The 14998-nt window shown below is 39.1% G+C and overlaps 1 protein-coding gene across 2 annotated transcripts in view; it reads left to right on the forward strand.

The window, feature by feature from the left end:
• The first annotated feature begins 624 nt into the window (after positions 1–624).
• LOC126263740 (Sjoegren syndrome nuclear autoantigen 1 homolog) overlaps positions 625–14998 on the forward strand; it is a 45173-nt gene continuing 30799 nt past the window's right edge. The window contains exon 1 of one of the 2 annotated variants that reach the window (XM_049960921.1): positions 625–785. In XM_049960921.1, the coding sequence (XP_049816878.1) occupies positions 734–785 (52 nt within the window). In that variant the 5' untranslated portion in view covers positions 625–733. Of the gene's footprint in view, positions 794–14998 lie in introns of both variants that reach the window. The other variant, XM_049960922.1, reaches the window with a different exon arrangement.

The raw sequence follows: 14998 nt of genomic DNA on the forward strand, positions 1-14998 counted from the left end.
CTGTAAATATAAATTATAAATATACATTGTAAATAATAACTAACCTATCAAAACACTTCTCCGCAAAGTGCTTCGAGCAAAGGCGCGTATGTGCAGATGGTTTAAAGTTTTTCCGTTTCTGGGGCTGTATCCAAAGCTGCCATCGGTTTTCATCCTTAGGGAAGCTATGGGTAGGAACGAGAAACAATTATAAATACTTCTGTAACCGAATTATCACAGATACTTTCCAAAATGTAATATGAGTCTGACTTTACAGGCTTCACTTTCAACACTTTAATTTACGTGATACTCTATTTCAAGTGTAAAAAACGTATAAAAGTCACTTCAGCAGATTTCAATAAATGCATCTGCACTATCATAGAAACACTTACACGTGAAATGTAATGCCATTTCGCCCGACAAAACGCTGAGTACAGCCATAAGCGCAACACGAAACAACCATGTTTTGCCAACATTCACGTGACTTTAGCCCGGAGATGTTGGAGCCACGAAAATGACGTCAGGGCCAGTCTATTACATTTATGGTCGAAGGTTCTACTGCCAACATATCGATCCCAGCAGACTTTCTCGATATCGTTATTGCACTCTCAGACTGGTTTTCGGTATGTGCAACAAGAAGGAATATCTCTCAATAGAATCTTTGACGTAGTGGCATATTTGAATTAGTTTTGATTGCTGACAACAAACATTGTCTGTTTGTGATTAGGACGTGTATGTTTTATTAGGTGTATTTATGGCTCAACACGGTGCATTACTCCAAACATATAATCAGGAACTGGTGAAATGTACGTATGTAAGTGCGTTTGGGTGTGAATAACGCCAGCGGTTTTCCATTAAACAGTGCATTTTGGAAGCACAGTGGTTGTTGGTTGTGCCGATAGATATTATTTATTGATCCTGATTAATAACATACTATACGCTTCTGTTCAATTGCTGCTTGCCACAGGTGACAGTTCGTGGTTTCATTGCAAATATATGGCGGTGGAAAAGAAGTTTTCAGTCTAATATTTAACAGATTGCCAGCCCATTAACGGTCGCTCGCTCAATTACACAACTAGCTGTGTAAGTTACAGAAATTCGCCATTAACATGATATCAATTGATTTGTTTGAGTCACCAAACTGAATCTACCACAAATAATAAAAAATCGAATGCTTCGGTTATTTTGCTAGTAACAGCAGATAAACAATCGAATAGGAAGTCAAACGGTTGATATGAAATTAACTTTTCTCTCACAACGTGGAATATCAGGACACGTGTCACAAGGTCGTATCTTATACGACACGTAGTCAGAAAAGTCTTCCCCCCCCCCCCCCCCCCCCCTCTTACGAATCGGTTTCACGTTGTTGACCTATGTGACAGACGCTAGCGCTGTTTCCCACACTAACGACGTGTTGGTTGACACCGCCTTGTGGTAGGAAGGTTAAGAACGCTACCATTTCCACACACTACATTCCAACAAGGAAAATAACATAGTGACAGACAAGTTTGAGTGATTCTCATACTGCGATGTTAATTAAGGGTGTTTGTCACTAACACCTGAAATGGCACTAAATGAACGTAAGGCATATTAATTTAAATACATAACAGAAACTTTTTAAGTCCAAATACAAAATACTGCTTTCAGAGCTGTATTAATAAGTTGCTGCTTGCAAACTTTTACATACAGAACATTTTGGTTGTGTATGAGTATGCTGCCTATTGGAAACAAGTTCTTCTTGTTCTTAATAACCTCATTATTCCATACAATGTTAACATTGTAATTTGCAAATACACACTCCAGTTGCTAACACAATGTTTAGACTATTTATATGTGTGGTTTTAAATATTTTGGTGATTTGCTAAAAATTATTGCACCAACATAAAAAGCTCCCTCCTGCTGCCACAATAAGAGTATTTTGAAATCTTGTGTTGTAATAATACAACATTAAAAACAAAATTTTTTATTTCCTTTTATTGGCAAGTCGCCTTACCCATGAATACTTTTCTTTATTTTTACAGTATCTTGCTTGAGTATGGAATTAACATTTTTATATATTTTTAATCATGCTCTTCATATGTTTATGATTTTCCTGACCCGTGTTGGTTGTAAATAAAGTTTTAAAAACCTTATGATACCAGTACTTTTTATTTTAAAGCTCTGGTGTAGAGTTGTGGATCATACAAACTGAGGGTAGATGGCAAACACTGAGTGACAAATTTAAGTTAACATTTGTATAGTTGCTGGTAAACAGCTGTGACAAGAATTTCATTTTCTCCGGAGCAACAACAGGGGGATTAATAACTGCACTCCTGTATAAAACTCTGCAAAAAGTACGATTTTGAAAATAAAAAAAAGGGATTTCCTAAGGGTGGAGGTATCAAAATATTTAATTTTTAACCAGGTAATCATAAAAAATTCAAGGTCATTGTATCAATAAATGACTTTAAAAATTTTATTTTCTGTTTTATTATTTGTTGTGATTAGTCGCACTTTTTTTGTATTTACAGCATGTATTAACTTTTTCCATGTGATTGTAGTCTTTCGCAAAAATATTGGCAAGACTATAAGAGAAGCGTAAGTTGCTGTATTTCCTGTGAAATTTATGAATGTGTTCAGAATTAAATGCTGTGCTAATTCTTAATACTTGGTCAATGTTTGAATATTCTAATCTGATCTAGATCACATTTTACAAACAACAGAAGAAGATAAGCTGCACACCAAGCAGTAGGCTCAAAATGTCTCATAGTGAACAAAAGCTTGTTTATTTTACCTGCAGTTATGCCTAAGAAAGCAACTCCATCTTCAATTGCATTGTTACTCTTGAAAATAGTAATTCAGTAAATGATATTAAAACAGATGCAATAGATAAAAGATTAAACATTATGTACAGTGTTTGAGGAACTGTGGGATATTCAAAGCTAAAGAAACAATACAATGCACTTCTGCACAGAATTAATCACAAGTGTCAGTGTCATTGGGTGAGGGCAAAAGTGGCATTAAGTGAGGAGCAAAATGGATGTTAGATAGACAAACTCAAAAGGTTGTGATCCAAGCCTGTACCATAGAAATCAAGAGAATGAGTTTAATCTTTCCTTACATGAGATCAGTACATGAAGAAAACAAAATAGAAAATATGTTTGTTGTATAAAAATTCTAAACAAGCAAAACATTAGATCATAATGCTCTTAAACACACAATGCTAGTGGACGTCACTGGAAACAGTGTCCTGTACTTCTCGAATCAAAACAAAAGTTTAAAAACGAAAGAATAAACTTGACATGACCCAAAAGGTATTGCTGCTTAACAACTTGATCTTCATTGAAGGACTATGATTTAGTTTCTCAGATATGGCCAAAGAAACTAGGATGAAAATGTTTGTATTTGGTGACAGCAATACATGTCGATTAAAATTTGTCAAATAATATTGCTTGCATTGAGCAGTTATTAGCTCTGAAACAATGTAGGAAATTAATGATCTATGATACATTGCAAATATAAAACTTGGAAACTGAGTGTGTGTGTTTTCCTAATAATTTCTTATCATCTTTACCGATGCACAAGCTGCTGAAGTAGTGTCAAATAGGACTTGCACCAGGCGGCTGAACGAACCCAGATGGGGTCTCCTGTCCAGTAATTTCGTATGATCATTTCCTTCCATTTCTGAAAAATTAGGTGGAAGGGTTTATTTTGTTTGCTGTTAAGTTGTATTTCATTTAAGGTTAGTGTTACATATTATCCCTAGGTAAGTTTTCAAATAAATGCAATTGTTTTTGTACCCACTTCCAAATTTCTTCTTCTAAAGATCGTTTACATACATGTTACATGTGTCTGAATTCAGGAAATAGAGCACATGCTTTGAATTTTCTCCCTTCTGCTTTTTTGTTTTTTCAGTTAGCCATAAACTATTTCTGTATCAAGATTTATCTGAACATTGTATGTCAACATTAACAGTAACAAAGACAGAACATACTTGAATATGTGTACCTCTGCATTGCCTTGTCCTTCAACTGTAACATAAACCATTTGCTCAGTGTGAAATAGTAAGAACAATAAAGGTAGTTTACTCATAATTTCTTTGCTTAAAAATGCATAATTCATTATACACTGAGGTGACTAAAGTCGTGAGATAGTGATATGCACATATACAGAAGGTGGCAGTATCGCATACACAAGGTATAAAATGTCGATGCATTGATGGAGCTGTCATATGTACTCAAGTGGTTCATGTGAAAAGGATACCGCTGTAATTATGAGATTTCCACACTTCTAAATATCCCTAGGTCCACTGTTTCCGATGTGGTAGTGAAGTGGAAACATGAAGGGACACATACAGCACAAAAGCGTACAGGCCGACCTCGTCTGTTGACTGACAGAGACCGCCGACAGTTGAACAGGGTTGTAATGTGTAATAGGTAGATATCTATCCAGACCTTCACACAGGAATTCCAAACTGCATCAGCATCCACTGCAAGTACTATGACAGTTAGAAGGGAGGTGAGAAAACTTGGATCTCATGGTTGAGCGGCTGCTCATAAGCCACACATCACGCCGGTAAATGCCAAACAACGGCTTGATTGGTGTAAGGAGCATAAACAGTGGGCGATTGAACAGAGGAAAAATGTTGTGTGGAGTGAAGAATCATGTTACACAATGTGCTGATCTGATGGTAAAGTGTGGGTATTGCGAATTCCCAGTGAACGTTATCTGCCACCATATGTAGTGCCAACAGTAAAATTCGGAGTTGGTGGTGTAATGATGTGGTCGTGTTTTTCATGGAGGGGGCTTGCACCCCCTGTTTTGCATGGCACCATCACAGCACAGGCATACATTGATGTTTTAAGCACCTTCTTACTTCCCACTGTTGAAGATCAATTCACGAATGGCGACTGCTTCTTTCAATGCGATTGAGCACCTGTTCATAATGCACCGCCTGTGTCAGAGTGGTTACATGACGATAACATCCATGTAATGGACGGCCTGCATAGAGTCCTGACCTGAATCCTATAGAACACCTTTGGGATGTTTTGGAGTGCCGACTTCGTGCCAGGCCTCACCGACCGACATCGATACCTCTCCCCAGTGCAGCAGTCCATGAAGAATGGGCTGCCATTCCCCTAGAAACCTTCCAGCACCTGATTGAACGTATGCCTGCAAGAGTGGAAATTGTCATCAAGGCTAAGGGTGGGCCAACACCATACTGAATTCCACCATTACCGATGGAGGGCGCCACGAACTTGTAAGTTATTTTCATCCAGGTGTCCAGATATTTTTGATCACATAGTGTATTAATTACAGATATTATCCATAAGGGTAACTCGGTATGACAGTCACAACGTAACTCTTTAAGCTGTGATGTAAATTATTTTAGGTACTGTGACTTGTTACAGTGCTATAATCATATCAATATAAATTTGTCACCAACAACAATAAAACCTGACTTACATTCGTGCATAGAGTGAAGAATTTATGAATCAGACCTGGAAATAAACTCGGTTATAATGATTTACTCATGTTTTGTAAGAATTGTCGAACAACATGAGAAAACAAAAATAATCTCAAAACTTTAAATCTAATTCCTGGTATGACATATCGTCTACATTACTGAGATAAACCAGTCTATAAGAAGGGAGCAACCACTGACATAAATAATTACAGCTCAGTTTCATTCACTTCCATATTTGGCAAATTCTAGACCAAATGGAATCTTGCTTCTGTAACTACTATCTCCTAAACAACTCATAGCACAGCTTCCAAAAAATGCAGTCTGCAATATAGCAATTTTTTTCCATGAACCGCTAAACAGACTGGATAAAAGAAAGTCTTTGGGACTTTTATATATTTGCTTAAGACATTTGATCTGTGCATCGTTTGGTATTTCTATCTAAATTAGGAACTTAAAGTGTAGGAGGAATCACACTAAATTTCCGATGTAGAATACAATGTGCTAAACTGTATTATGAGAGCGAAGGTAAAATACTAACAGTAAAATCAACATACAATACTCTCAACTGTGGAGTTCCTATTGTATTTTCTTAAGACAGGTATGTTTGTGACAGAGATTGAAGAAATAACTGTAATTTGATAGACACATTCGTTATTACAATAAAAGAACCAGATGTGATTGTTGTAGGATAAAAAAAATGTTTAAAAAAGAAAAAAAAAACCAAAACCCTTATACTGTGAAGAATGGAGATGTAATATCTTGTTTTTCATAATCATCAAATATTTTTGTGTCACTTGAGCTTGTCATTAATGACATTTGTTTAATGTCCATCTGGTTTGCTACTCGTAATGTGACTGTAGGACTGCCAGGAGGCCATTTGTTGTTATCTCAGTTATTTGTCATTGTATTCAGTTTGACACTGTGTGGGGCACTTTGACAAGATGTATCAATTCTATATTTTTGATATATCTCCATTATTGTTATGTGTTCATCTCACAATGGCAATTGCTTTTTACATTGTTCTCCTTCCTTCTCGCATGTAGTGTTCTTGTCTGTACATGACTGCAACACATAATAAATGGTGTGTAATTATGTACGTAATCAAAGTAGCATTTATGCTATATTTTTAGAGTGGGTATATTATTGATATGTTATTGGCATTGCTTTTCCGGCAAACAATGAAGCAGAAATTTTTTATTGCACTAGCCTTGTTTTTTCTCACACTACCTGAAAAACACATCAGTGGCATTAATGTTTTTTTTTTTTTGGTCTTATAGCTTTTATTTCTGTTTCTTTTATTGTTCCCCTGCCCAGCTCATGTGTCTGTAGGATCTTTATTTAATTATTGTAATCAGTTTTTTGGCATAAATAATTGTGATGGTCACACAGTGTTACATTGCAGAAGTGTTGAGAGCTACACCTTTCACGATTTCCAGAACCATAAGAAGTGACAGGGACACTGATGGCTATGCAAGGAAATTATGATCAGTCCTGAGAAGAGCAACATTGGCAAGAGATGACCACTTCCTACAACTTCAAGTTCTCCACCACAGTCGCATCACTGCCGTTGAAGTGCGAAATGGACTCCAAATTTAAGGAGTCAATGCTGCTTGGTATCCTGGACGACATCATCCAAGTGTCTGGACCGTTCGCTGGATAGTTACATTATTTAAGGAAACGGGATGTGTTCAGCCACATGTGAAACGTCAACCACGACCTGCAACAAATGATGATGCCGAAGTAGGTGTTTTAGCTGCTGTCGCGGCTAATCCGCACATTAGTAGCAGACAAATTGCTCGAGAATCGGGAATCTCAAAAACATCAGTGTTGAGAATGCTGCATCAACATTGATTGCACCTGTACCATATTTCTATGCACCAGGAATTGCATGGCAACGACTTTGAACATCGTGTACAGTTCTGCCACTGGGCACAAGAGAAATTATGGGACGATGACAGATTTTTCGCACGCGTTCTATTTAGCGACGAAGCGTCATTCACCAACAGTGGTAACATAAACCGGCATAATATGCACTATTGGGCAACAGAAAATCCACGATGTCTGCGGCAAGTGTAACATCAGCAACCTTGGCGGGTTAATGTATGGTGCGGTATTATGGAAGGAAGGATAATTGGCCCCCATTTTATGGATGGCAATCTAAATGGTGCAGTGTATGCTGATTTCCTACGTAATGTTCTACGATGTTACTACAAGATGTTTCACTGCATGACAGAATGGCTATGTACTTCCAACATGATGGATGTCCGGCACATAGCTTGTGTGCGGTTGAAGCGGTATTGAATAGCATATTTCATGACACGTGGATTGGTCGTCGAAGCACCATACCATGGCCCGCACATTCACCGGATCTGATGTCTCCGGATTTCTTTCTGTGGGGAAAGTTGAAGGATATTTGCTATCGTGATCCACGGACAACGCCTGGCGCATTGTCAATGCATGCGCGAACATTACGGAAGGCGAACCACTCGCTGTTGAGAGGAATGTCATTACACGTATTGCCAAATGCATTGAGGTTGACGAACATCATTTTGAGCATTTATTGAATTAATGTGATATTTACAGGCAATCATGCTGTAACAAGCATTGCATTCTCAGAAATGATAAGTTCACAAAGGTACATGTATCACATTGGAACAACGGAAATAAAATGTTCAAACGTACCCACGTTCTGTATTTTAATTTAAAAAACCTACCTGTTACCAACTGTTCATCTGAAATTGTGAGCCATATGTTTGTGACTATAACAGCGCCATCTATCACAAAGCAAAAAAAGTAGTCCAACTACGGCATGCTGAGTTGCAAAATGTAGTGGTTTTGGATACAATGAATTTCAACCTGCCGTGCAGTGATAGTTGCATACACATTGCTATCATCTCCACTAAGATTCTGTCACACACATCAAAATACTGGAACTGTGTCACTAAATAATCCATCAAGATATGAGTAGGGGACCAGCTGATCTTCTGTGACTGACTACAACCTTAGTAACCTGCATATTGATTAAGGTGAGGAGCGAGACACTGCATCTGTGACAAAGTGACATCGAGGGTGGGCAGGCAGAGCATAAGGGGCCTCTGACGTGAAACAAGGATGGTGCAATGAGCAGTAGGACTGAATGAGAGAGATATATATAGATGACACCTCCCCCCCCCCCCCCCTATTGCCCTCACCTATCCCACCACATGTTGGTCAGTTCCTCAGCAGACTTGATATTGGTGATGTGATCAATTACTGTGGCTGTTGGACACACAGATCCAGCAAACACTTGTGAATTATTTTGTCCTCAGTTATACCAGGGAAAACTGGAGGGCCACATCGGGTGTGCTTGTATGATTTAATTGGTAGTGCTTGTATGATTTAATTGGTAGCATACTCCAACAAAAGTATCAGAATTCCGGTTTTGTATCCCAGCTAGGCCAACAGTTCTTACTTGTGACATGTGCTTTGCACAGGGTAAAATGATTACTTCCTGTAAATTAAAAATATTTCCACAATCTTAATAAAGATGTGTGCTTTTGTAACCTTATCATGCAGTATTTTACTAAACTACTTATATTACCATTTGCTGCTTGTGTCAATATACAGGTTGTACATAAAGTCCGGGAACACTTTCAATTATTTATTGCACAAGAACCAAACATTGTACAGATATAATATGTATGTAATTTTGAAGAGAAACCCTGAAAGTTTTTTTGTGTATACCGCCACTGTGTAGTCTGGTAATTTGCCGATAGTCAGCGCTAGTCACAAACATGGCGAGTTCAGTTGCAGAGCGAGCTTTCTGTGTGTTGGAGTTCGACAAAAACAAGTGTGCTACAGCTGTCAAATCTGGGGTACAAAGCATCCACATGAATGCATTGAATCTGAGCATGAATCTCCAAAGGTAAATGTTTTTTATGCCTAGTCACATTAAAACTGTACGGGCCATTCTTCTTCGCCGAGAGCACTGTCGCTGGATATTTCTACTTGGACATGTTGCAGTAATGGCTGATGCCTCAAATGCAATCAGACTCTCCGTTCGTCTTTCAGCAGGATGGGGCTCCACCCCATTTTCATCGTGAAGTTCATGGGTGCCTGAACACGAAACTGCCACATCGATGGATTAGCCGTGCTACAGAGGGGGGCAGCTGTTTCATGAAATGGCGTCCCCGATCAGATCGCACTCTGTGTGACTTTTCTGTGGAGACACATTAAAGATCTGGTGTATGTACCGCCTCTGCCACGTGATGTAGCAGAGCTCCTGGAGGGAGTACGGAAAGCGACTGCCACAGTCAATGATGCCATGCTGAAACGGGTATGGCAAGAATTCAGTTACCGTATTGATGTCTGCCGGGTCACTCATGATCCGTATTCACTCATCATTCTGCAGTAATTTTGTGACAAGATAATCCTATCTCATCCATGCTGTTTAACATAGTTCTCGAGAAAGTCATCCGAGAAGTGGACAGCAATGATAAAGTTACCGATCTAAATGGGAGAACATATTTGTTAGCACCTGCTGATGACTTACAACCTTGGACGCTGAGACGACATTTTGGGGGTCTAGCCCAAAATGCAAGCACAGTCGGTCTTAAAATCAAAGCCGAGAAGATGAAAGTGATGGAACTATCCAGAGGAGCAGCAGGATATCAGAATTTGGTTAAGGCAGCAAAATTTGAGAATTGGGGAAGCTGTTTTAACAACTTAAAACTGGAGGTACTAGATTATTAATTTACCCAGAACATTTCAGCATGAAAGATATGGCCACACCACACAGTACGCAGCAAAACCAATATTAGTTCTAGTGGTGTTACAGGCAACCATAGACACTTAGTACCATAAAAGCAGGTGTTTAGAAACTGTTGGTATTTGGAGAAAAAAAAAAACGCACACAATCTCAAGGAAGCTGTTTAGCATAGAATGAGATGTGAGTGGTTGAACAAGGAAGAACCAGGGATGTTTTGAACTGATACGGCGCTCAACCATTGTTTAAGAAATAAAAGCGAGAAGACAGAGTTGGTGTGGAGGATGAACATTGGTCTACCTTTGTAGACTGCCAGATTTCTCTAATTTTGCTATTACAACTGTCACACATAATGCATGTGAGATCTTGCTTTTTACTCGTTTTCAACATGTGCTTTTACATTCTATGTGGGAAAACTACATTGTTGTGTCCGACTCTACAAATTGTTGAGCAACACAAACTCGTGACAAATTGTATACATCCTCTCTGGATTTTCTCATCCACTATTTGTATATTTCTGACTGTAAAATAAAAAATTACCAGTTGCGATCTTCTGCAATTTATTGCAGGAATTTGACTGTGCTAATCTTAAAATTTTGGTAGAGATTTTTGAGAAAGTGGAATATGTGGTTCAGTACATGCCTGAACTAGTTATTTAAGAAACATGATTCAAGCAGATAGAATAGGATGTTGAAGTGATTCACAGGAAGATACCACGCAATCTGCATGGAGAGTAATTACAGTGTGGGTTCCACAATGTGGGAACATTGGCCCATTACTGTTTTTGGCCCGTGTTAATGCTCTGTCCTTTTATTTTGATCAGCATGCAGACTTAATCCTTTCTGAATGTGAATTTGTAAGTAGTGTTGTCAGACAAATAAAATACACATTAACAGAGAAAACAGTAAATTATGAGCTAGCATTAAACCCTGAAAACCAATATGACTCATCCAGTTTGGTACTTCCAGTTGATGACATGTACAAACTAGAAATAATAAAGACGTTGGAAGAAAATTCTCAGTTATTTACCATGCATGATGACAAAATTGAAACTATAAAAAGCATACAAAAGACCTAAAACATTGAGGTTCAGCTACAACTTTCATAAAAATAACTCTTAACTGTGAAGACAAAGAAGTGAGTGAGTTAACATACTCTGGATGTTTTCAATCATTGATGCTCGACAGGGCAATTGTTCATTTAAATGAACAGTGTTCATCGCACAATAGAAGATAATTACAATTGTGTGTTTGGTCCCCTCCTGTACATCTTGACGAATTCTGTATAAGCAGTTGGGGATATCACCTACAGTCACACAATACGTCTGTTGACTGGTGAAATATTTTGTCAACAACCTGTTAAGAGTTGCACAGTAATTAAGATATTCACAAACACAACAATAAAGAGAAAAATTATATATGCTACCGACTTGTGAATTTATGTTTATACGAGTGAAATGCACAGCTATAAAATTCTTTGATAATCTACCTTTAGTATATGCAGGGCTGGGCCCCTGCATATTCAGCCACCACACTCGTGAATATACTTCACAGGCCATGCGTGGCCCCTGTAAGTTGTTTGTCAATAAAAGAGTCTGTGTGCTGTTTACCGCCAAGCCTCCTCGATGTCTGGCAGCACAAGCCACACTGATATGTGGCAAGCATATCGCAGTAAACAGCACATCAATTGCAGATACCTATTTGCATTCTTACCATCATATGTCCACATGGCACTGTGCTGGTATTCCTCCATGGGCAGGTACTTACATTGCAGCGCAGCTCCTCAACAGCCATTTTGGCTCTTCGTTTCTGACTGACTGACTGCCGCACTCGAACCTAGGCTGGACTATGATGCCTGCTGCTGCTACTCTCCAACAGTGCTATATTGCACCTTCCCCAGGACCACAGCCATTGCCAGCATGTCAGCCACTCTGGAAGGCACCGCATCCTCAGTGTATTGCCACAACCGGCAATTGTAGGCTTTGCCGTAGTGTCAACTGCTACACACCATTACAGAAGAACTCTTAAGTTGTATTTATGTTTGAACCTTTGTTCTCTAAAGCTATACTGTGTTTAGTTCTCGGTAAATAAACAAACTTTCTGTCTAAACAGGATTCTTGAGGCTCAATGGTACCAACTGACTACCATGTCATCCTCTGCCAATAAACGTCACTGGATGTGGCTATGGAGGGCATGTGTTTAGCAAACTGCTCTCCTGGTGGTATGATGAATAAACATATAATTGTTATTTCAATGCGGGAACATCAATCACACCTTTGGCACACCACTTGGAGGAGGATACTTCAGTTGGCAGTGAGAATGGGGAGTTTCTTTTTTCTGTACCACTCTCATCTCAAAGGCGACTGGCTTATTTCTAGGCCTTCTCCCCCAGTGCTTTGTGCTCCACTAGGTAGTTTCTCCTCAGCTTTGATGTTATATATACAGGGTGATTCACGAACATATGCAAATATTTTAATATGTTATTCTACAAGTAAAACTAAAGAAAAAAGTCCATATAAACATATGTCCGCAAATGTTTAGTTACGGAGTTACAGCTAATAAAAGATTTTGCCTGAAATTTAGCAAATTCGCTAATATTAAGCCATCGCAAAACTGTATGAGGTTAAAGTAAAGCAAGATTTCCATTTATTGGTCTGGTGAATCTAAGAAAACATGTCCCAAACATGTATCTATAGTAGTTTTCCAGAACATCCAGAGAAGCAAAGATTATTATACAAGTAAATTTGTTCAGTTGATTGGTGTGTGGGGGTTTAAGGGACCAGACTACAAAGGCCCTTGCATGTGAGGTCTTTGGATGTCATTCCTTTTCTTGTCAGCCCTGCTGCGGCCGACCCTCATCGCCGGCCCTCCTATCACAACAAACGCTGGCATGCCCGACTCTCCAGCCCTCACCAGCTCTGTCAATGTCAACACTTTCTCCCTCACTGGCCCTGTTGCAGCCAGCCCACCAGTTGCCATTGTTGCAACCACCTCTGAGGCCATCCATGTGATCTCCTCCCAGTTATCACTGACTATTGCCACCAGCTCTCATGACACTGTCCCTGGCTGCCCTCCTCTGCACCCACTGCCACCTCCTCCGTGAATACCCTGCAGCTGGCCCAGCCGTCCCTGCTGGCGCCACTGATCCCGTCATACATTCTTCCAGGTTCTTTAGTTACTCAGTCTACCCATCTAATCTTCAACATTCTTCTGTAACACCGCTGTTAACCCTAGAGAAACAAGATGCTAATCCCGAGACATAAATAACAAGATGGGGTAAAAATTTACCCCATGTTTTTCTTAATTATTTGTTTCACAGAAGAGGTTCTGGAGTAACATAAAGTAATAATCACACTATATGAAGCATTTATTACAAAATATAGTCGTGTTTTATAATATGACAAAGCAAATCATAACTATAATATAAATGCATTTTATTGTATCATGGTTGTCATATACAGAAATATGACACTGCACTTATCTATTGCATTCAGTTACCCTTTGTGTTATGACATTGCAAAATACAATAGAATAAATCAAAACGCATAAGAATCGTTGAAGGAAATAGCATGTAAATTGGTGAAAAGTATAAAGCTAACAACTACGCCCGGCCAGAGTGGCCGTGCGGTTCTAGGCGCTACTGTCTGGAACCGAGCGATCACTACGGTCGCAGGTTCAAATCCTACATAGGGCATGGATGTATGTGATGTCCTTAGGGTAGTTAGGTTTAATTAGTTCTAAGTTCAAGGCGACTGGTGACCTCAGAAGTTAAGTCGCATAGTGCTCAGAGCCATTTGAACAACGAAAAAATGGTTGGGTTTGGGTTGTTTGGGGAAGGAGACCAGACAGCGAAGTCATCGGTCTCATCAGATTAGGGAAGGATGGGGAAGGAAGTCGGCCGTGCCCTTTCAAAGGAACCATCCCAGCATTTGCCTGGAGCGATTTAGGGAAATCATGGAAAACCTAAATGAGGATGGCCGGACGCGGGATTGAACCGTCGTCCTCCCGAATGCGAGTCCAGTGTCTAAACACCGCCACCTCGCTCGGTGAAAAAATAGTTCCTCATGTGAAAGGAAACACAGATTTTATAAATTATTTTCAAAATTTGATGATATTTTGAATATACCAAACATTTTCAAACTAAACTGTTATGGCAACTTTGACAGATATTTTTCCGATGGTCCTTGCACACTCGTTTCGAACAGACACAGCATTCAAAGGAACTTTTCCGGTTGTCTTTTCGACTGAAAAAAAAGCATCGTCCACTTTTTTTTTTTGAGATCGTTTCTGGTTGTGCTGCTGATCTTGGAATATCGCTCCCAAAATGTGTCAAAATCTGTTCCATGGTTATGCGAAGCTCTTTGGGTAAATTTTTTCTCGTGAGTCTGTCCTTCATTTCTGCTTCTAACAGCCCGAATGCCAATGACTTGAGAAAATTGCTTCGGCTGTTTGTGCCACCATTATCCTTATACCAAACTAAGCCATTTATTCCTGATGCATCTAAAAGCCCATACATGTATCACATTGTCCAGCACCTGGTGTTTCGTGATGTGGTCTTGGTGTGGCATAGTAAATCAAATACATCGATTCCCCCTTTGTTATCATTGTAGAAAAGTACTATGTTCGATTTCTTTGTCTTCTCATCTATTTCACCTATCTCATACATCGTTGACAAAAGAATGTTTTTATTTATCTTTGGAATGTATGACTCCAACATTTTTTCTCTCCTGTAAATGAATACAGATGAAGAAACTGGCCTATTCTTGGTTTGAAGCAGAGATTCAGGTATTTCAGGTTTATTCTTGTGTAAGGTGCCAACTATTGTCAACT

Source organism: Schistocerca nitens, chromosome 6, assembly GCF_023898315.1.
Source record: "Schistocerca nitens isolate TAMUIC-IGC-003100 chromosome 6, iqSchNite1.1, whole genome shotgun sequence".
Lineage (NCBI taxonomy): Eukaryota > Metazoa > Arthropoda > Insecta > Orthoptera > Acrididae > Schistocerca > Schistocerca nitens.